At 43.7% G+C, this 24,110-nt stretch overlaps 1 protein-coding gene across 1 annotated transcript in view; it reads right to left on the bottom strand.

Moving 5' to 3' along the window:
* Rpn2 (Regulatory particle non-ATPase 2) overlaps positions 1–24,110 on the bottom strand; it is a 233,167-nt gene that overhangs the window by 200,601 nt on the left and 8,456 nt on the right. Inside the window, exons 10-11 of the mRNA XM_087343418.1 lie at positions 20,534–20,749; positions 20,024–20,088 (exon numbers count right to left, since the gene is read on the bottom strand). Coding sequence (XP_087199544.1) covers positions 20,024–20,088; positions 20,534–20,749 — 281 coding nt within the window. The remainder of the gene's footprint in view (positions 1–20,023; positions 20,089–20,533; positions 20,750–24,110) is intronic.

Below are 24,110 nucleotides of genomic sequence, written 5' to 3'. Positions count from 1 at the left end.
CCGTCAGACTCAACAGAAATGGATTTGCTAAAAAAAAAATAAGCATGCAGGATACGCCAAAGTTATTCCTTCTTCTATAATAATTCCGTGTGTTTTCAGAGTTATGTTTTGAGCGTATCAATCCTGTGATGTCGGTTTTGGCGTAAGGACGTGGTCACCGCGTAGCGTTACAACCTAATGACTGAAACCCGAGCGAAGTGAAGCTCAGACTTAAAGAGAATGTGGCCAAGTACCGGCTGCTTTTGAAGCATTTAGACACAGAGCAGCTTCGGCCCCGTCCAGTCCACCACAAACCCCGTATAAATGTTCAGGGGACTGAACGCGGGCCTCCAATGGCATAAGCAGGGGCCTAGCCACAAAACACAAGGTTCGAGGAAAATTAAAATCGACTGGACAGTCTCTCTTTAAAAAGACGAAGGAAAACACAAGGTCAGTTTGGAGTAGAGAAAGTTGTGAAAGAAGGGATAAGGAGAAACACTATTAAGCTCGTCAATACGAAAGTTAGAATTAAAGAAAAGTCGTTAAAGGACACGACCAAGAAACCAGTTAAAACCATCTTTCCTTTATCGGGAACCGCGGGGGGACGCCATCGTCCGTACGACGTGACCCTCGGTGCAGGGAGACATTTGCCTCCCGAACTCGCCGACAGGAACGCACTCGCTCGTCTGTGCGACTGTTAAGTTGACCCCACGAGCTGTCCACGGACAATCAATTAGTGTCGCTTATTAGTAAGTTTGATTGCAACTAAGACGAATGGTTATGAGTCGGCAGATTCAACCACCTACTCTGCAGAACGCGTTGCTATGACATCGCACAACTGCAGCGCTTGCTACCAGATGGCTGTCTTCTGGGTTGTAGCGCCGTGTATTCTGGTAAAGTTTACTAACGTTTCGAAGGTCCTTGCTAAATCCATCATCAGTGCGATAACTCATCGCTACCCACAACGATATTTTAATTCGGGGTAGTATTCCTACATGAGATCGAAGACACTGAGTAAAACCACGATAAGGATATCAGGTGCTCCGCCAACAAGGACTTGCTCCCCAGCGACAGGTTAGTGTTCCCTGAGGGCCGCAAATTCCCATTCCAAGGAGATCCTCCAACTACTGCGAGGAGCGGTCCAGTAAGAGACTCTTGTAAACATGGCAATGAACATAAGCGACGGAAATTTCCTGATGAACCAAGCGACTATCAGATTTTCCACGAAGGATTTTTGGTTTGTACGTCTGGCTAACCTTGGTAGGATGCTGTCGATTGTATCGCGCCTCGCATGTACGAACGCCAACAAACTAAATCCAACCCAACTTCTTCCTCGACACCTCATCCAATGTGAAGAAAACGTCCAAAGTTATGAAGCTCCCACTGGGCTGTACGACGTTACTTAATCCCTTTTACGCTGCAACGTCGTGAGCATCTCGTTCTATTCAACCACGTTGAACCTACGCGAACATCCGAACAACGGGCGAATTTCGACCCTGCAATTCATCGCCTACGAATTCAACGAAGCAAGGAGCAGGCCTGCGAGGTCCAACGGGCAGCGAGTGGCTCCACGGCAGCTCACAAGCTAACACCCACTGAGGTTATAAGGGAAGAGACACGAGATGTTGGGTTGGCGTCAGGGGCTTAGACTAGGTCTGCACAGGGTAGAATCACGGACTAATTAATGATCTGGGAGGAACAGGCGAATCTGGAAGCCGTGATCGAAACTACAGATAACACAATGACAAGAAGAAGAAACAGTACCAACAGGGCTTCGAAGTCATGTCTCCACAGTACAAAACCAAAGCGATATCACGGAGCTAACCTGGACAAGATATTGTTATTTATGCTTTCATATTGACAATTTTAATAACACGTTGGTAGTCGAAGGCTGTGTTGATACTTAACCGATAATGCGCATTATGGACCTATTATCTTTATTCTACAATTAAGTAAAAGGAAATTGAACGAAACAAAGATTTTTGCGATATAAATTCTTCACATTAATAGTTAAATACTACCATGCCAGAAACGTAACAGAAAATTTCAGGGGCATTAGTCTATGAAAGGGGCAGGACTCCCTCACAAGACGCACTGTGCCACCATGAGGTACCCTGGTAACGTTTTGTGATGACAGCAGATCAGACTTATCGTTTGCTTCAATTCTTCTCGTGTCATGTGGAAACGTTCAAAAGGAATTTATCGCCTACATCTTCAGGGTTGATGAAATTAGAGACAGCACGTTTCTCCGAAGAATTGGTAACCACGTGAAAAGTATACGGGGAAAATCACGTGACCACAATCAAAGTTTTTACCGCCACGAAATTATCGAATCTCAAACGCACGAGGTGCACCATTTTGCTTCTGCGCAGCTGCGTTGAGCAGCGGCCTAGCAACCAGGGTGACCTTAGCTCGAAGAGACTCGGGGAAGGGTGGAAGAGTCTGTTATGGGTGTGGGGGGGGGGGGATGAATTTGCTTCTGATTCAAAATGCAATTATGTTACGAAATAAAATATGTCGGTGAAGTTCAACAAAATGTGAGGGCGAAACATCACATATCAAATATCCCTAACGCTTCAGACGGTGTCAGAGAATTATCTGCCAGCAACTGAAAGGCTTTCTCGTAAACCTCACGGAACGAACGGTATCATTTCCCAGACTAACAAGGTCACAGGCCACCAAACCTAACCTAGATCATTACCAAGAGCGGCCTTGCATTGAATTACCGCAAATGGCCACTTGTAACCAAACACTCCCGAGCTGGCGCGATTGGCTACGTCACGCCACGTGACTCGAAACTGGACAGAAATCCGAGCATCGACAGCTGACAGTGAAACATCATCACAAGAGCCCGCTCATGATCAATCAATCTCCGCTGTGAAGCGCATTCTTATCCTCTGTGGTTAGCTGCACGCTCCGGCCATTTCACCCACAGTACCCAGAGGTGGTCTAGACGAGCAGATGGAGCGAAAGACAGGAAGGCCAGCCATTAGGTGGTCACTCCATTAACAGCGCAATCTCCAGGTGCTCGTTCAAAAGACGCAACCAACTTGACTTGGTACATTGTAAAGGCGACTGTCTTGTGGGCTGTTGATCAATCTGGTGGGAGTCTACAGCGCGTTTAAGATGTTTTCTGCCTGAAATATCCACCACAACTCAGGACGTAAAAACACTCGCCGCCACGAGAAATTAAAATCTCATTTAATAACATTCCGATCCCGATGTGAACTCAATGAGCAATGGATGATGAAATGGGCGGGACTTGCAGAACGCACTGAAGAGACGATTAACGTGTACAATATTTCAGTAGGTCAACCTGTTGGCTGACCAAGGAGTAGATGGGAGAAGTGACACGTCCGTATTTTCGTGTACACTTTTACGTTCATTCTTCACGAAAAGTTAAACATCGTTCAGAGACATCGACGTGACTTAAGGAAAGCTCAAAACGGCTGACCTGGGACAGGGTCACAGACACTGCTGTTCCATTTTGTTTTATCACGACTGCACTGTGAATTTCTTTTATTTCCATAATTTCGGTCTTTACAAAAAGCAATGTTTCTGTGTGTGAGAACAAATGCTTTTGTTTTAATCGTGTGTTTTATCGCAGATAAGGATAACTGCTTGCGAATGTTTGTAATGGACCACTGCGTTGTTACACTTCTCTCCTGGGCACTTAATTTCATCAGACCAACTTTCCAAAGTTACGCAGAACAGAAATAGGTTCTCTCGCTAAAGAGTTACGAAAGAATGCTGTCGGTCCTACGCCCGTATGAATGTTTCATGACGATTCAGTTAACGCTGTAGACTTGGCTTACAATGCTCAGTAATTACCAATTCATGAGTTTTGAATTTGTTGGCTGTCACAGGTCCGAATACGTTCGCTTACAACAACCACAAAACAAAACATTTTGAAGCCCAGAGGCACTCCAAATGAACATAAAAAAATTACTTCGGATTTTTGTAAACATGGCGACGACTTTTCTGGCCCCGTGAAAGGCGGAAACTACAAGCGAACATACCAGTAGCACGGAAAACGGGGCACGGATCTAAAAATAAAAAATATCCGCTCGAAGAAGGAGACACAGTCGTGGGTCAACTTATTATTCAAATACAATGTCCGACACATCATTTAAAAACGTACCGATTCAAATGTGTGAACAAGACTAGTTCCTCAGAACTGATCTTAAAAGTCGAGTCGCTACCTGATGCAAACTCTGAGCAGTATTCGTTTACTCGATGATGAGGCCTACAAATACAAGGGCAACGAAAAGTAATCCGATTTTAAAAACAACAGCGACGAGAGAGTTCACTAAGTCCTCTGACGGGTCAAATCAAATCCGCTCGAGGCCATTAAAACCTAACTTACCACTTCAGAGATAAGTGGAGGAAATATTTCCCTGCTTCTGAAAACCTCAGCCCGTATTCACAGAGGCAGGCAGGCATGCGATGTACAGTCTCTTAAGAAAGTGTGACTCACGCTAATAAATGATTAGGAACTGTCAACAGACCAAAAGAATTAAAAAGAATCGTCACAGAGATTAAAGGAAATGGACCCATCGATGCATGTAACAGCCTCCTGAAGAGACGCTTTCCGCTCTGACGTATTTTGCAGGTGAATTAAATAAGAACGCTTTTCAACATAGCGAGCCCATGAAAACGAGCGAAGGCTACTCAAAGGAAATCGATCGTGTTCCGATGCAGTCGACACAGACACGTGAATGCAGCGAAAATGAAGTGCCAGGAGCGGGGAGGGGTTTGGTGTACACTCGCGTGAGATAACAAGAGGAAAGGAACCCAGATTTTTTTCGGAATTTAGGACAAAAGTACGCGTTCATCTCGGAATGAAATACGTCGCTGATGCCACGACGAAAGTGGCCTAAGTTCTAGAAGCTCAGGACACAAAAACAAAATTTCTGGCATTTATCACGAACGGTGTTTAACGACTCATTATAAATTTATAAAGTTACGACTACACACACACAACTTACATTAAAAGTTAGGCTGAAGTACATTTTTGATAAATTACAGGTAATATGACAAAATAAACAGTGAAGTACAAATCGTATTTCAGCTCTAAATTTTCTGCTTACACTCTCTTACCCAGAAACACGTGACATACGACCAGCACTCGAATCCACCACGAACTAGACTTTCTTCTAAAATATAAAAGTTTCTATTGTATAAATCAAAAGAAAGTCCATCCTTGATGAAACATTTTCCAAATTTCAAGCAGAAAACACTTGAACACTAAATTAACTTGAAGCGAAACATGTTGTCACCAAAATTCCTTTCGATAGACTAAATTAGTAACAGCAGAATTCATGGCACTGTACAAAGCATCCAATAGATGGTGCCACGTACACAATCATGACGAAGTTTACGCAACTCCACATCTTGTAAATGAACCTTCAGACAAAATACCGGAGCAGAAATTGTGCACCAAATTGTCACGAAAACGTAATCAGATTATTCCTGAACGCGATCGGCGCACGCCAACAAACTCCTTGAACACCCTAGCAGACCAAAGATTTGGTGAAAATTAAAACTTGCAACGCCACTCTTTCAGCTCTCATCATCATGCGACGGGCGTCGTACGTAGGACGCAAACCCAGGATCAGAAAATAATCAAGATCTCAGGTTCTCGCGGTCACTTCCTGCGTGTTTCGTCTGCCTATTTGTGCTGGGGTTGGGGGGACCTGAGTTTTGTCCGTCTTTATTTACGCCCCCTCCCCCGAACCCTCTTACTTAAAAACGACAGGTCGCAAGGGAGACCCCATATTCCACCTTCCACTGCAGAGGAACCGACAATTAATCTTCTCCGAAAATTAGCCTCCTCCCTTACAAAAAGCCACTACACTCCTGCAATCAATAACAAGGCCGGACTATTTTTCCTGTCTTCCGCAAGCTTCAGGACAAGGGGGCATAGCGAAACAGTGCTTCTAGCACGTCGGACGGACAGAACGAACACCGGACCAGACGACTCCGAAATATGACCAACAAGATGAAAAGTTGTTTCCCCGCCACACGCCCACATCCGTTTTCACTGGGGCCGGCTTCTCTTAAAACGAAGACCAGCCCCAGGCACCTGGAAGAACGGAGAATCCACCCCCAACATCGCCCCTTGTTCTCGTGTCCCCATCTCGTTGCATCAACCCTGATCTTCACATCTGCGGAGGGATACTCAACACGGATGCTGCGCGTCTCAGTTGCGAGTAGGAGACGATGGATGACCATCAACTCTGTTTGTTTAACGACGCTTTCACTTAAAGTCTACAGCGGCAGATGTGATAGAGAAATAACTAATTGCAAGGAAGGTGAAAAGAAGCATCGGGATTTGCCTGGAATGACTGAGTAAAACCACAGCCGGTCTCCAAGAGAGACGGGAACAGCACGCTTTCCGATTGCTACAAATGTGTTTCGAAAATTGCTGGTATCACAGCGAGCAAAACCCTCGAAATGCTGCAATGCTTTAAAACGGAGCTGAACACACGTCTCCCTTTGATAATGAATAATTCGTATCCACACGCCTTCAGGTATTGGTACAATTTCGACGATCAATGGCATTTCCATAACGAACCTCAGCTGCGATCAAAGCGACAGTCGGTGACTCGACACCATTTCGTAGGCGACGAGTGTTTCAGTACTGGGCCTGCGCACAGCTGTGCGGCTTCAGTACGACGGCAGAATTTAAAGAGCATATTTCGCATTACGGACCCGTTCATAGAGGAACACCGGATGCAATTAAACATATTATTCTCACATTAAAGTGATATTTTTAGCCGCTTTCATTACTTAACCCTTCGAAACCGAAGCTCGCCGAAATCATATTTGATTTTTATAATTCAGTCCGAACCGCATAGAGAACACGACACTTCACAATTACGAAGATCAATTTGTTAACGTTGTTTACGTAAAAAGTCGATTTTTACAGTAAAAATCATGCGAAAAGCTAATGAAAATGCAGACATCCAGACTCTTAAGGCAAGGCTGTCCATGTACTTATCGGCTTTTCAGGATTGAACAAAAAAAAAAAATGCGTAGCGTAAGAATTGTGACGAGAGAATGTCTGGCAAAACTTAACGTAGACAGAACCTGCACTTAACGCAAAGTTCCTCTGCAAATAAAAATGATTACAATTGAAAGGAAAAATAGACTAAACCGATTGAGATTCGATCAATGATCGTCTGCGAACGAGTTAAATTGCTTTTGTACGCGGGGTTCACGCTCACCATTTTATGACCCAGGGTCATTGCTGGAACACAGCCATCCAAGGGAGTAGACGCAGGCCATAGAAAGTGAAAAGCAGAGTGCAACGCAAGATTGCAGTGAGCTTGGTCGCGCTGGTACGGAAACGACACTACTCGACGCACCACTTCTTCGTTTCTCCTTCGTCCGCGCTCCAATCCGCGTGCGACCTTCCCTACTCCACTGGTCGGAAATGTTTCATGACCAAGTTTCTATAACTTAAAAGAATAAAGCTGTTGTCAACTTAAACAAAAACGGATAACAGCTGTGTTTTCCCACACAACTGAGTTCACTGCGAAGACGCTTTCTGATTTCCAAGTCGTTCTTAATTTTATAAAACTTCGGTCATTAACGCCACAGTAACTTTCAAATTCAATTTCAAAAGATCCGAACAACAGAAGAATTCACATTTCAGCAATCGGATTACATCTGCAACATTTTTTTTTGTTTCAATGAAATATTTTTCCAACTGTTTCCCTTAAGTTTAGATAATGTTTCCACGTTTCTATCAACGTAATCCTCATTATCAGAACATTATTTGCCCTTCTCGCACCGGATAACTGCGAAATCACGTGACAGGCGGCATAATAAGATAGCGAAGTCCACATACCGCTCGCGGGCCGGAGGTTGCTTATCCCAGCTTTGTTTCAACTTTAGAAATCAGCGTGAACTTTCAGTCTCTAAAAGGATCACAACTTGTGTATTCTGGAAGAATTCCAACATGACTGGAATAATTTATTATATTTATAATAATTATTAACGGGTGTACGGATCATTGTCTGAAGACGAGCGATATTTAAGTGTACTTACGAAGCCGGCTAAGCAATGCCAATGAGCAACGTTCTCTTTCAGAAAACAGAAGTCGCTCAGTCAAAACTTTCACTGCCGTATTCGCAAGGGTCGACGGCCAAGTCCCTATCCTGAGCCACAGCCTCGGCGATTTTAAGACTCAATTTTATGTCATCCATCTATTCCTACGTCTTCCAAGTGGCCCTTTCTTTTCAGGAGTCACGTGAATACGCTCTTGTCAGAAAGCATCCGTGACATTAGGTAGCTGAGGAGCTGCAGGTGGGACTTTGAACAGGGGGGGAGGTTCAGAATTAAAGTAATTCTGATTAGTCTGAGAGAGCGAGAGAGGTCCACAAGACATGACAGATGGAAGCCATTACTTCAGGCGTCAGCACTGTAATCTTGTAATCCTCTGCACACCTCGAAGTCCAGACAGACTTCAAACCTAACCTGCAGTCTGTCCCACTTACGTGACACTCATACAAAAGGGAGTACACGTTAACTATGCCAAGCAAATCACTGAGCTCCTGGTAATTACAAAATCTAGGTTAAGTGGGTTCACTGTCACAGCGGATTGCGTACGGAGTAGCAGCTAACACCTCACATTCTCCATCGAGCTTGTTACTAAATCCAAAGGGCACCCCCCCCCCCCAATACACGATCAGTCAAAACTCGTAAATTAACTGCGTGACGCCATAACTGTAGGGAAAAGTAACAATGTTAGCGATTGGACAATGGGTGATAATATTAAAAAAAGATCTCGAATAAATAGTGTGTGGGGGCACTGACAGGAACCTTGCTCAGAATACGGCTATACTGAACGAGTAATTGACCTTCGGGTACCATAAAAGATGGAGAAGTTTTTTTTCTCACCAGCAAAGCAGTGCTTGAGGCACACTCGATATATACGACGTTTCGGAAGTTCCCTCTTCTCGTGTGTAGGTGATCGGGTGACATTACACAGAGGAAAGGGGTGGAAATTAAAATCGAGCAACATTCAAAGGAATCCACAAGCAACGGAGAACACATCAGGCCGGCCACCTGCAAAACAACTTCACAAAGCAGCCAACTGTTACACTCAAAAAATAAATAAAAACGCAAGGACCTATACATTCTGTCTCGTTCTTTCAAAAAGCGTATTGGTAGCTTGAAAGGAGACAAGACCGAAATAATTAGATTCTCAGTGGAAGGCAGACAGGCAAGACAGTGTTAATGGAATCGAAGCACCAACTCCTCTTTCGTACGGCACTCCGTTAGTCTCCAGTAGTCGCTCAGGAAAATTGCATTAAAAACCAATGCCTCAAGAGAAATTCTCCTTCGCGGGGCATAAGAACAGATCGCGACGGAGAACACAATGTTTACCACACAGCCTAACTGATATCACACTCTCACCTTCTGTGGAAGTTTACAGCCATGACAAGAACACGTGTGGTCGCTAGCCTCGCCGAATTTTAATCAGTCGAGACAGACTGTCTCGAAAATAAAGTACAAATGCTAATAACAGTAATGATAACATTAATAACAATATTTGTAAATATGTACTTTTTATGTACGCCGGCAATGATGACGTGACGTCAGCGCATTTATCATAAATAATGACGTCACAACGGTCGCACCTCAAAATTGTAAGCATATCACAATCTGGAAGAAGGCATTTAGCAGCCCTGCTTTGGACTAGCCTCTAACGGGGCAACCATCATACCAAATGTGGATAAAATCCAATCAGCCGGTCCCGGGTTATTATTACGTACTGCCATGCTAACCACTCGACCGCGACATTTCACAATCATATCAAACCGTTCACCCGATCCCACGTGACTATCTGAAAAGAGCGGATGTGTACGAAGCTGAACAAGTCATTTGAAACAAACTGTTCCAAACAGGTAACAGCAATGATTTACGCTGCCTTTGCCGCCGCGGCTCGACATAATTGCGTTTTTAGTCGAGCGGACAGTTCTGGGGCGTTGAAGCCCGCTAACACACGGCTAATTACATTTACAAAAAACAAAAACGCACATGCAACACGATAATTCAAGGGGGCAGGGCAGGACATTCCTCGGCTACCGAACGGCCCAACCTTTGGACTACGAGCTACTTCTCACGTGGCCGGACGAAGCGAGCCCATCTCCTCGTAATATATTTCGTAATTTCCTATTGTACCCCAGCAAAACCTTTCTATTAGAGGCGAAGGAGGGGGGAACGTACCAGCAGATCAGCCATCGCCGTCACTGCAAGATCAATATTCCCCACCCGGGTATCGAAACGTGGCGCGTTATGAGCCAATATACCGAATGGCTTAAATATTCATTAACTGAACAGCTCTGGGTCTCGCCGTTCACGTAAGTCCTTTCATTTTACAACATTTATGAACACATGAACTGACATTTATGAATTTTATAAACAAGAAAATCTCAAAACAGGCATTAGCCACTTCGCTCACAGACACAGAAGGGGCATACTAAATGGATGGTGGGGAACACGAGGGGGGGGGGGGGTTGATGCGAAACGATTTATCAGATGAAGTTTCGACCCCTGTTTAAAAATAACCACCCGAAGTTTTGCAGACGACTCGTGGGACACCCCGTATACAATCTAGTTAGGAGTGACACTGTGCACGTGAACAGCGAGAGAGGCGGCTCACCCCAGAGTCGAACCTGACACCCCCGACCTGGACGAAGGGACGACACCGACGATGGTAGGGTGCAGGGCGTTGGTGATGGGCGTCCGCGCTTCACAACCAAGGCATTGTCTGCTGGTCGGTGCAAGATGACTGGCATTACATGGCAACTTCTCCGCTAGTAAATTAAAAGATCCACCGACAACGTCAAAAACTGTAAAGCAAGTTTTTTTTTAATATCATTCCGACGTGCATCGATACAGCAGACTGTACCAGGCCTTTCAAGCTGTACGGTCTGGACAGAGCCCCCAGAAATAGCCCTTACGAAAATACACGGAAATCAACTCCCCAGGGGCGCGCGGTCGCTGTCAAAAATACAAAAAACACGTCACCTGAAGACAGCAGCTTAAAAAGGCACTGAAACACGTGGGTGTCAGCATTCGGCACTGCTAATACGAGGGTCTGACACTTAAGACAGAAGTTAATAAAAGCAAAGGAGGAGCTTCGCTTGGCCATCGGCTGTCAGCAAGTTCGTTCTTTGTCATGCCGTGGCCTGTCTCGAGCAGCAGAGGAACGCGGCGACGCAGATAACTAACTACAAAGCAGCGTCGAATGCTACAGACTTCGGATGGTTTAAGATAAAAAGGACTAGAGCGTAAGAAGCCCGAAGACACAACACAATAGCAGCACGAGAGAGAAAACAGTGAGTCGAGTAACAAATCATGTTCCTCCTTCATCCGCCTATTGTGAGCTGCGAACTAGTCTCTCTATGAATACAGGGCGTAATTTAAATTTAATACGGGGAATCCTGTTTTGTAACATTATCACTTCCTGCAAGAACAACAATGAAAATCAGGCGAGGTACAGACTTAAATTCAATCCTCCTGTACATGCAAAACAAAACATAAGTCAGCTGGAAATCCAGCGTTCATTATAATACCGGCAGCAGACCTCAAATTCGTCGACGCTACTCGCTCTCATAAGCTGGCAACAAGAAAGAGCTCCCGCATCACCTCATTTCTGTAAGCACTCCGCAAAACAAGCCAGCCCTTCCGAAACGCTCAAAGAACCAACTTATCCGAACTGAATGAACTTTAGAAACGTCTTCCACGTGAAAGTTGTAGATTAGAATCACTGTGAAGCCGAAGACTCGTGTTGTAAGCCAATCCGAACCAAGTTTCGTGAGACGCATTCGAAATACAGCAACAGATGAGGAGACGTAACTTTCAGGATGAGAAAAACCAAAGCGGGCCCCAGAATCAACGCGGAAGCCTGACGTGAATCGAACTCCTGTCACTCTGACGACTCAACTATTCCAGCTCGTCCTTTTAACTGTAATACTTTACTGTCTAAGTGTGTGTAGTAGAAGAAGGGCGCAAGTAGCCTTAGATGCAGCGCACATTTTCTTAAATTAATATCTACAAAACAATTTTAATTGTAAACGTACCTACGGAAGAAGTCAGCGATTTTAAAAACTTAGGCTACTTAATTAGCACAGATAGGTCCAAATATTTATATTATCTTAATTATAAGAAATTTTAAATATTGTGATAAGACGGATTAAAATAAATAATTGTTAGAATATTCACAATATGACGCAATTACACTATCTTATTACAAATTAAACAAATTTCAACATCTATGCGGCCCCACTGGAAGAACTTTATTAGGCAAAGTCAGTACTGAAACCATCCTTAAATTTTCATTACTTTATGGTGCAGAATGCTGGACCCTAATCCAACTACAAAAAGCAACGAACAGAAGTAGCAGAGATGAAATGTCTAAGATCAATTGCAGGATATAAAAGAACAGATCATATAAGAAATGAAGATATTAGACGCGAACTGGGAACTTTTTAGCTCGCTGGATAAAATATGTGAACATCAAAGGAATTTGCTAATGCATATAAAGAGAATGGAAGCCAACACAATTCCACAAGAAATGTATAAATACAAACCTAGAGGCACAAAAACGTTTTGAATGACCAATTTTAACTGCAGAGTACTGTGTCCTATTTATTCGAACAGAAAATTCCTTGCAGACGGAACAGTCTATAATATAACGGAGATGATGCTGATTTACGAAACACAAATAACTGTCCCCATGGACCTACAGTCGCTCATCTGGTCAAGGAAGGTGCTGTTTTCTGAGGAAGGATCATTACCGTGTTCACACGAACTCAGTGCCTTGAGTCAAACATCTATTTCATTACAGGTTTGTTTCCATCCACGCCTAGGTCTAGCAAGCAGCCTCTTGCTTCCGAACTTTTGCATGAAATCGATCTAGCAGTGGAGGCGAGTCCTTTCCGTTTGTGACTGTGGCTTCTGACGCCACGCCCTGCGCCACCAGAGGCGTGAAATTTAACCATAATAAGTTCCCGGAGATCATCTGCAATCTTCACTGACATAAAATCAATCAAAAGGCTAATTCAAATTACAGGGCGTGTCTTCAGGATACGTAAGAGATCAATAAGAGTAGCATCGAACTGTTAAACGACGAGGACTGCCCAGTCCTGCAGCGCAGCGGGTTCAAAGGTCACGCATTCGTAACCTCGGCACCAGGTCGGTACGTCAAGACGGACCACAGAATCGCCGTGCCGAAGCGGCACCCGGCAACTTCTCTGACTCCGGTGTTCACCGCGTAATCTACACATGGAAATGCAGGCGTTCCAGATCGGCATCCTCGCATTCAAACGGGACTGCCACGTGGTCAACGCTACACCAACAAGCGCAAGGCGGTCTTTGATAATGATACTACGCACTTTCTACGATGTCCTTTACAATTCACACAGACAAGCAACACGGTGTTTCATTTTTTTCAGAAGCTCCGAATATATGAGAGAGTAGTGAATTCGAAAGGATGTGTAAGGAAGCGGTCGTGGCCTAATTTGCCTGGAAGGACTGAGGAAAACCATGAAAAAGCCAGTCTTCGACCCGAGATTTGAACCCGGGACCTCCCGAATACGAAGCGGGAGTGCTAACCACTCAGTGTGCCACGATGTTGCCAAGTCGTAAGAGCACTCTGCCGGCTCTGGGGCGGTCCTAGCCGAAGACCTGGCAGGCTCTGTCCGCCGTCTTTCGCGGGCAATGCCCGCATTTCACCCCTTCGCGTTCTCCACTGGTCCGGAATTCATGCGATGTCCACACCCAACACGACGATGTTCAGCAGAGAGAGAGAGAGAGAGAGAGCTTATTTCTCCGAAACATCCGTATCTTCCTACGAGTTTACGTGACGTGTCACAGCACAGAAGAACATCAAATCTCACGCGTGTGCACTGAATTCCCCAAGCGAATATATTTCTGTTTCCAGGAAGTAATCCTCCAATAAAGACATCTGGTGTCTTACTGAAGCAGTGGGGAAGGCGGCTGTTTATTACACGGCTTCGTCGTCAGTCGGCTAAAGACTCCTTGAGCTTTTCGGCGTCAAATTATGAGCTCCAGGTAAATAATGTACTGAAGAGGATGGCTGAAGTCAAGCAGTGTCCTTGAATTTCACTGGATGGTCCGACGAAGGTCTCCGCGAATACAGTCTTGCGTACAAGTTTAAAGCGAAGTACGTTTAGACACAGTAAATACAATTTCGTTAAACTTCGCCGAAAACGTGTTAATGTAGATTTAAACTACGGATAACTTTTCCATTTAACTCTCAAAAAGATTTATCAAAATGTGTCAATCCTAGAAGGCGTTGTTGTTGTTGTTGGCCGGGAGGCTCCACGGTGAGGCTCAACCACGTGAGACAACTGTTTCGAAACGGACATCCGCTGTGTGTGTGTGTCCCAGACGAAAGTAACAAAGGAATTATTTTTCTTCGTTTGTTACGGATAGATCTTCTGACCTGTTCCAATTCAGAATTTCGTCTGAACTTATGAATCCGTTTCGACATTTGGCGTTAAGTCCTGGGACGGGCGGGCGGCCCGTAGCAAGGACTCTGTCCACACAGAAATACGCGGGAGGACGGACAGCCGTCCATCGAGTGGGATTCCGAGCGATCAAGGTCCACGCACTATGAATAATGCAATGAAGTAGTCGCCTGTTATGATCTGCTGGTTTACGCAGTCTTGGTCTACATAGCATGCGTTTTCCTGTTAATGTTATCACCCCCTCAGCTGTGTACGTCCTGTAACATGCTGTAATAATATTAAAAATAGTAACAGCACGTGTACACAAAAAGGCGTGTTTAATGTATTTTCATCCTGAGTAAGACAAAGCAATGCAGCAACGTGGTAATTACTTTCCGTAGTATTTTTTAAGTACAGCCACACGATAATCGTATTTTAGACACAGAAGATAGTAAGTCCAATACAAGCCTTCATGCAGGCGTCGAGGCGGTGAGAAGAAAATGAATAAGAATTCGCCATTATAATTTCCGCCTTACCCTAACTGGCGGGATCATGCCTGAGCGTTTGTGGTTTTCCTCAGTTTCCAGAGGCAAATGCAGGGACACTGCATTAAATTAGACCACAACATCGCCCTTCCACTAATCGCCCTATCGAGCGACGTCACAAAATACGAGAGCAATAAACAAGAAAACGCCCATCTGGTACTTTGTTTATTTAAATGCATTCTCAGCAGCGTCCAATGGCAGGATGGCGAAGTGGTCGTGGCCTAATCTGAGGAAAACCACGACAAACTTTAGACAGATTCCCGGCGGTGCCCGAATTTATAACTTGTGTTGGGCAAGGCCGTGGTCTAGGCAACACGGAGTTTTCCTCCGTGGCATCCCAACAATTACTCCATTCACACACAGAAGAAGGCAATGGCAAACCACTTCTGGATCATCTGCCAAGAACGTATATGAACAGGTCCCAGTCCGAGAAAAGGATGGAAGGATCCTGTTCATATGGACCTGTCGTCAGACAGAACACTAAATAAAAAAATAAAATATATATAAAGCAGGAGTGCTAACCACTCGACCAAGACGTGGGCTTCGCACGACCGACCAATCATTGCAGAAACAAGAAAAGCAAATTAATGTGCATATTTAATGAACCACGGCAGGGATGACCAACGTACAGCTGGCACCAGAGATAACCACTCATTACACGTTCTGTGCGTGACGCAACGTCCGTATTAAAGCCGCTCTGGCTGAATGTTCGATTCCGAAAGAAACCTGAATGATGGTTAATTTCGGACAAGTTACGTGCAATTTTGAAAGGACAGATAAATCCGTGATACTATCCTGGGGACTTCTACCGCGTGAGAAGGCGACCAACTGGTTAAATCTTGAAACAAATTACCTTCCACGAAACGTGTTAGATGCAATAGTATAATTACAATACAACAGACATTCTAATTTATTTTACGATGAATAAACACATTCTATAAAGAGACAAACTAATGACCAAAGTCCAATATCTGTTAACAGAAAGGTCATTTATAGGTCTCACTGCACCCAACAGTTAATTCAGTTACAGCTATCCGATAAAAAAAAATTATTCTATGGAAAATGGCCTGAAAATTCAGACAATTCTTGTAATTTACTTCCAATACCTGAGCAAATGTTAAAAAAAAATCTGGTACCATTTCCCGCACTGCAGCTAATTCCACAACTCCATGCACACGACGTGCCACGTGGCAGAAGACACCCCCCCCCCTCCCCAAGTTGTCTCTTGAACGTAACCGGAGTTTTTAAAACGAGAGAATAGGTCGATGGTCATTCGATTATAATTATCAGAACACAAAGTACTTTAATAGCCTATTTGCGACTTTAGATATCAGACGGAAGGACAAAAGTATTCTGAAATGAACAGAACTAGACATTCCCGGAATCCAATTTGCTCTTAATTTCTCGATCGCTAAATATAATTCTGGTTTGTTACTGTCGTCATAGAATATCTGAGGGGCCGGCAAAATTAACGAGACTGTACAGCCCTGTGCCTACAGAGTTTAAAACATCGCCACGTAAAGCGCTCATTACTTCGTTCTTAAGCCACAAACGCGAATAGTAACAAAATTTTAACAGCGAACTTTTGTTAACATAAGACCAGTCACTACTGATAATTGGCTTAACAACTTAAAATGACATTCTTTCGTTTAGAGGATGAACACGTAAATAATGCCGAAACACAATGTTTACGCGCGTCATTTTTTAATGTTAACACGACTATCCTAATTACTTGTATATTTGTGGAAACTTTTTCTCTCCCCAGACCGTTCTTTTGTTAATAGAAGCAGCTCTGCTAAACGAAGCCACAAATGAGACCAGCCCTCAAGCTGCTGCTGCACCACAAGCAGCTTGTCTATCACATTTCAAGTCAAAAACTTTCCAAAACGAGAAGAGTTCATAGCGAAATTCTCCTTACTAAGACTACCGAATGACAACCAAGTTCTGCCGCTAGAGCACAGCACCTTCCACGCAGCGACATAACCTAACATCTGTCTCTTCTCAAAAGCGGTGTTACGTGACTTAACCTTTTTTTTACGTGAAGCCAAAGACATCCAAATTCTGTGCAAAAGTTCATAAGGTACGTACGACATAAGAAAATATCACCGTTATCATCGCCCCGATGATGGGGGCAGCAAGGACCTCTGAAAAGTCGATAAGCTCCTACCAGACTACACGGCAATCAGTAAGCATAAAATCACTCGAAGAAAAGAACAATTTGAAACGAATTTTGTCTTATTTGGTGTAAAAATCAACAAATGTCTGTTTTAGACAAAGTGCGAGGTGAATTTTAGAACTTAGAAATATACAGAAATAGTTGACACACAGACAAAGACCTGGAACGAGTTCTTTTAACCTTGTCCATTAACATATAAAGTATGAATGGTCAATATCGATTTATAAAGTTCGCTTTCGAGCTAAAAATAAAAACTGTCCAGTCCCTTTTGGGTACACAAATTATTAAACTGCATTTAACTCGTCACAAAGAGGAAAGAACCATCGACAATCTAAATATAACCGTTTCTAACCTAACTACGTTTTGTCTCAGAATTTTTCATGATTCGGAACACACCAGAAAGTTCCCAATCTCCTCTCCTCGCTATTGGCCCCGAGTTTTCGAGCAAAATTCGATAAACAAATGACCTTGTTTCGTCATTACGCCCTGATAAGTGTTCCGAGAATAGGATTTTGAAATACCTTCTGAGAACTAATGACGTCACGACTACGTAACTGAGTCCCGACACCTGGAACTAACGATCACTGCCAATTCTTTTGTATGGAAGTGTCACACAAACATTAATGAAGATTCCTCTGTTCTGGGTTGTAGTCAGGCAGATGTTAACCAACGTTTCAGAGGTCATACTGCCTCCATCATCAGGGCTTATTCATCGCCCTGATGATGAAGGCAGCATGACCTCTGAAACGTCAGTAAACTCCTACCAGACTACTGGCACAACAACCCAGAAGACAGAAATCTTCAGACAATAAAAAATACCTCCCTGCCCACTGCAGACCCGACAAGGAGGTGAGGGCCACTGAGACTTTTGTCCACACGGGCACCTCCGCTCTCGAATCTTGATAACTGCTTCAAAATCAACAGCGCCCAAGTCATTAATGCCAAAACACGGGCCTACTTAGTACGATGGCTGGTGATGATGTTGGGTTTGGGGTTTACGTGACGGCGAATCCTCTGAGGCTGTAGCACCACAGAGACCTTCTACGCAACTACGAGGCAGTACAACCCAGACTACACCTTCCGAACCCACTGTCTATATACACGTCTTTCTACATTCTCTTTGATTGTAAAGTGGACATTTGCTTCCCAATTTTAAGAATCAGGGAAGTTGGTGGAGACAGAAGGAACCAACAGGACAAGCAGAGTCTGTTAAATATTCCAGGATTTCGTCCTTCACAAAAATTAAAAATTGTAAACCCGAATATCAAAAAATCTTGGCTTCCTTTTTTATTTCAATTTACCACAAAAACTTTGGTGTATGTAACGACACCTGAGGCAGTCGACATTCCTCTGCACTACGACAAAATTCGTAGTTCGATTTGCATCAGATGCCTGTATTGATTTTACTCGGGCGACAAAGTTATTAACGTCTGCAATGACAGAATTCAACGACAGTTCACAAACTATATTCAGTTTCAACCTCATAACGAGACTGATTTAATTTCAATCACTTTGTACTCGGATGCGACCGTGAAGGTCACGCGACCCAGTCGCAGTAATTCAACGACAAACCCGCAACATCGAATCAGCTCACATAAAGCGCTGGAAAAGAGATGGCGTTTCCAGTGCCAAAACAAGGAAGTTGGGATGGGCAGGACATGTAGCGGGCACGGAAATATTCACCGAGATGAGATCACTCTGGAGAAATCGGCTCAGATGAGAGCAGAGTCTTCAAGGAAGTGGATTGGACTCATCTGGCTCAAAGTCAGGTCCAGTGGATGCACTGGGTCCCACAGAAGGGCGAAGGACTCCGCTCCACTGAACTGGTCAATATTTAAGGGAATTAGACCACCACCAAGTTCAAAAAATGGCCAAAGGCTTTTGTGATTTTCAAAAAAAATTGAAGGAAAAAACAAGCGGAGAAGTAGATTGTTGAACTTTGCACTGTACTGTAAACGCACTCGCAAAAGAAATAAAGGTCTCCCCGAAGGAGCTGTAAAGACCTGTTCTTCGACAAGATATAATGGACCAGGCTCTTTTAAAAAAGAGGAACACCGATATCTCGAAGGCAGTCTTCCAATAATTGGAAGTAACGCCAAGGGGAACAGGATTTTAAAGATGCTGCATTAACACGAGAAACCACCGTTACGTTAGTCTCCCTCCGCTCTTCCGTATCTCTGGGAAATGGAATTTCAAAATGGAAATTACGACTAGGAATTAAGGGTCACACCACGGAGCAAAGTGCAGCGGCGTACGCGGATTTTTATACCTAGCGAGATCTCGGGATGTTCTGCACACAAAAACACTGAAAGGGCCAGACCCTCGGATGATTCATCTCTGAGCTACGACCCACTTTATTTTGGAAGGAAGATGAAAAAATATTGCAAACTCATTCACAGGGAAGAGTTCGTTCACAAACTTCTGATTCAACGTCACAGATTCCTGCTACGAGAACGTCGAACTACAAAAAACTGGCCGCGGCGTTGTTTACGTCCTTCCACACGGCGTGCAGCAAATCTCATCAAGGATTCTCCCATATGCTCAAAAATGAGAGGCGTGTCACAAATTAACCGTCGTCTACATTTCTTCCATATCGGTGACTGCCACGGCATACGCGATGTGTTTAAGACGGTGGCATAAAAAATCCAGCAGACCATAACAGAACACGCCCCTAAAGCACTGCTGCATATTTCAGAAACACCCTGTACACCCAACAGCTGCACTATTAGTTACCAAGTCCACGCAGACGGCAAAATTACAACAAATCTACACCTGCAATAGCTAAAAGCGGGGAAATGAATCGACGGCAACAAAATGGATGATGAAATCCCTACCTGAACAGAAGAAAGCCCAAGCCGGTGACGGCCGCACGCCTCACGTCGTCGTTCACGTCCGACACCTAAACAGAGAACGCAGAGTGTCACGATCACGCAACAACGCGCGGAATGTGAATGTTACAAGCGACTCATGATGGTTTCTTTGCGCATTTTGACAAAGTATAAAATTTTACTGATCAGTCACTCCCTCTATGGCGCAGGATAGTTTCTGAGAAGTCGACCGTACGCTCGGCTCGTCAGAGAATAGCCCGCTTTCTTTATGAGACCTGAAGGTTCATCACCATGTTCACAAAAGCCCATCACCAAAACACTATTAATAAAATACAAAAATAAATAATGAACTTTTCGTCTCAAAGGAAAATAAGATTTTGACACTAGTGCATACATCCCAAAAAATTTATTAAAATCTATCAACTTGTGTGGGAGGCGAAATATATGACGACCTATGACCTCCTACAAGGAGCAAGGAAAGTAAAAGAAGAGACCAACACAAATGTAAAAACTTACAGCGACATGAAGAAGTTTACGGATGGCCTGGTTGTTTCCGGTGCCGCAATAAGCCATGGCAAGCGTGTACATGCCAGACCGACGTAAGATGGGATCCTTGTCTTGGCAGAGGCTTGTGATGAGAGGGTCAGCTTCTTCAAGACGACCGTACATAGTTAGCGCGATGCCGACCGCCAGACCTCGTAGGATCTTCTCGTGCTGAGTCTCTTGGGCATACTGAAACAAGGAAAAACAAATGCAATGAACAATAATTCTGAAACAGAAGAACGTTTATGAAGATCCATTCAAGTATTTCCCAGTCTTACGTGCACAGACGTACATCGGGGCAATGACAAACGCGGGTAGTGGTGTCATCAAAAGAATTGCCCCATCTCACAAGTTCAAGCATCTGTCACATTGCAGGAAATTTAAATGCACAAGTTTGAAGTAACATTCATACAAAATTTCGTGAAAATCCATTCAAGTGTTCTCAAGTTATTATATGGCAGGACAAATAATTTGTATGACCGCTGACAGACAGCGTGATCTGAAAGATGCAACAGACGGACAGAATGCACCTATAACACGATCTTCACTTACGCCAAAACATACCAAAAGATTTTATTAATTCATTCACACAAAACAAAGCCAACTTCAATAGCCCTAAGTCATCAATGATGATGAGCCCAGTGACCTGTGACACAGCTTCTAATCCCAGTCGACATATTAATACTTTCGTGTACCACTTATATCACATTCTGGGATACTGGGAACGACCCGTTCTTCAAGTGCCTGAGCACTGCGGGGACCAACTTTTCCTTGGCTTTGATCTATTTAGACATTTTGGTAGGACTCCTTGGACGAGGGATCGGCCCGTCGCAAGGCCTCTACCTGTACACAGGACAGCACAACATCCATGGCTTGAGTGGGATTCGAACCCACGGTCCCAGCGACCAAGCGGCAGAGGTCCCACACCTCAGACCGCGCAGCCACTGCGGACCCCACATCAAATCCAATCATATCTAATCCCTAATCCTGCTCTCATCCTTATGTTATAAACTTGTAACAAAAAATGCTCTTTTTCACATTATTTCAGAGGAAAACATAAGTACTGACAGGTACTTGATGATCATCCTGTAACTAGAATTTACACCCACGTCAATACGGACCTGGCTTCCCACAGCTACTGCAATCCTATAAAGAGCTTCTGAAAAGTTTACTTCCCTACACACACATTCCTTTTCCATCTTCAGCCTCCCTTCTGTTCCCTCCCGGCCTTACGGATGCCAATTTCATGACTGAAGAGCCAGTGCTGACTGTCAGGAAAATTCAATTCAACGAGACAGACAAGACAAACCCTCTTACGATTCCTCAATACAAAAATAAACCTGACATGAAGGAAAATTACATTTGTCAAATATAATGGAAAGTAATGTATCTGAAACTGAAATTTGTCCTTTACCGTCGTGGAATTCCCTATCTCGGCATCATGCAAGAGTGACACAAAGCCGGTCTGATTTATTGTTTGATCAAAGAGTCAGAACAGAGCGTACAAAAAATGCAATGACAAAACTTCATTGCTGATTCTGCATATGCCACGCCAGTGAACACCATGCAGCCGCCATTCTTTCTTAATTAACACCTTCAATAATTCAAAATTACAAATGCAACAAATTTATGTGTTGAGAATTATACTCGCACCATTAAATTATTCGATTTGTAATTTTATGTTGTGATTTTTCTGTTTTGAAAATGTGTAACTTTCTTTTCGAAGAGGAGAGTGACTACAACAAAACAATCCAGCCTTTACACCTACTTGTCTTTTACTTTCTGTTATCTAAGACATGATCAATACAGAGATGCGATAAATTACTTATTTGTTTCGTAAGCAAAATCAAGCGGCCATTTCTCACCCAAGTCTCACCTGATTCACTACTCTACTGTTGGCTGACACTGACATTACATTACTGCAACAACGATATTACAAAATGCATTTGTTATTCCCGTGGTTGCCCTACTGATGCCAAATGCCTGTGATGTAGTGTGAAGAACACTGAGAATTTCAGTGTACTCCTAACAACACATTTTCAATTTTGATATAAAGTTTTAGTATCACCTAACACTTCAAGCAAGCGTGCTTTCTTGGATCGTACACTGCGTTACTTCCACGAGGACAAGAAGACAAATGATGGGAGAAACTGCAACTGATGAAGGGTAAAAAAAACCCAAGATATGTGTCTGTAAGCTGCTCCCCAATACTTAACTTTCATATCAAATTCAGTCCTGAAGATGGAGGCAGTACATTCCTCTGAAACGTTGGTAACCACCTACGAGTCAAACCCAGAAGACGATGATGAAAAACTTCACATTATTTCCAGTCTTATAAGATTTGGGATGGGCCAAAAAGTCATATACGTAAAAGTTGGTAGAACTGAATAATATAATTTACAAACTGCGTGCATGTGCAGAGCATGGCCTTCCTGTAACCTGTACGAAAATCACACTGATTAGTCCAGTGACTACCTGCATCAAAATACATGCAGGGGGGAGGACTCGCGCGCTGGAGAGGAAAAACCGAGCGTAAAATGAACTTCATTAGACTTGGTAAAATGCTGCAGCTGTCATCAGCTTTTGTGCCACGTTGCTACACACACGGGAGCTGGACTGTCCTAGTTTCCAACTCACCGTATTACGATGACACAGCGCCAATATCTGCTTCCTCCATGCACATCCCTTCTAACATAAGCCTCTTTCTATCGTTAAAATTTAAGAAACCTTCCCTGGTTCCAATGTATAATTCACAAAACTAATTAGCTGTATACCTCCAACTAATCGAGACTGGGCGAGCCGTTAAAATCTCTGGTCACTTCAGCTGGACCAATATGTAAGTTAAGGGTATAAGAGAAATGGATAGACAGATAGACAAGGGGCGCGGAAGCCAAAGAAGCTGAACTGTAGTGAAACTGACAGATGAACTACTCAGCTGTCCAATCAATGTACGCTATTAATCACACACACCAAATAGCCCCCCCCCCCCCAACACCTCACCCTTACATTCTGCCAACCCTCTCTACCACTTTCAACCCCCCTTCAACCAAACTCCCCTTCACATGCGCGCACAGTAAGCTCTGCCTATCCAACAAGCAGCAAGGCTCCGACGTTCAATCTCAGTGCCAGCAAAGAACCAGAAGCGTCTTATCTTGGCCGATGGTAGCGTTCAACATATAATATTCTTTTCCTTTACAATATAATCTCACGAGTCCTCCAAATTTAATAACAGTGAGTTAAGAAAACAGAGCTTTTCTTTACACTGTTTATGTCGGACACAGTTTGCTTTGCTAAATCCACGATCATAACAACTGACACTCCAGCGTCTGTTTCCTGAGCAAAATGTAATTTATCAGCGACACTTACACAAGTTTAAAAAGGTGTTCTTCACGCTATGGCATTCTAAATACTTTTGGCTGTTCTGAATAACTTTGACGAGGAACTTATTAAAAAAAACTGCCGAGTCTCTCCTCTATGGTTTCACGCGTTTATCAGAAACTGACTGTCCGTGAGCACAAAATAATTTAAACAGATGACCTTCACTTTATAT

The sequence above is a fragment of the Zootermopsis nevadensis genome, unplaced genomic scaffold (genome assembly GCF_977971745.1).
Source record: "Zootermopsis nevadensis isolate Lab colony 2312 unplaced genomic scaffold, Znev_1.0 Znev_ptg000005l, whole genome shotgun sequence".
Classification (NCBI taxonomy): domain Eukaryota; kingdom Metazoa; phylum Arthropoda; class Insecta; order Blattodea; family Termopsidae; genus Zootermopsis; species Zootermopsis nevadensis.
Note: the sequence above shows the minus strand (reverse complement) of the source record. Positions and strands in the feature narration are given on the sequence as shown.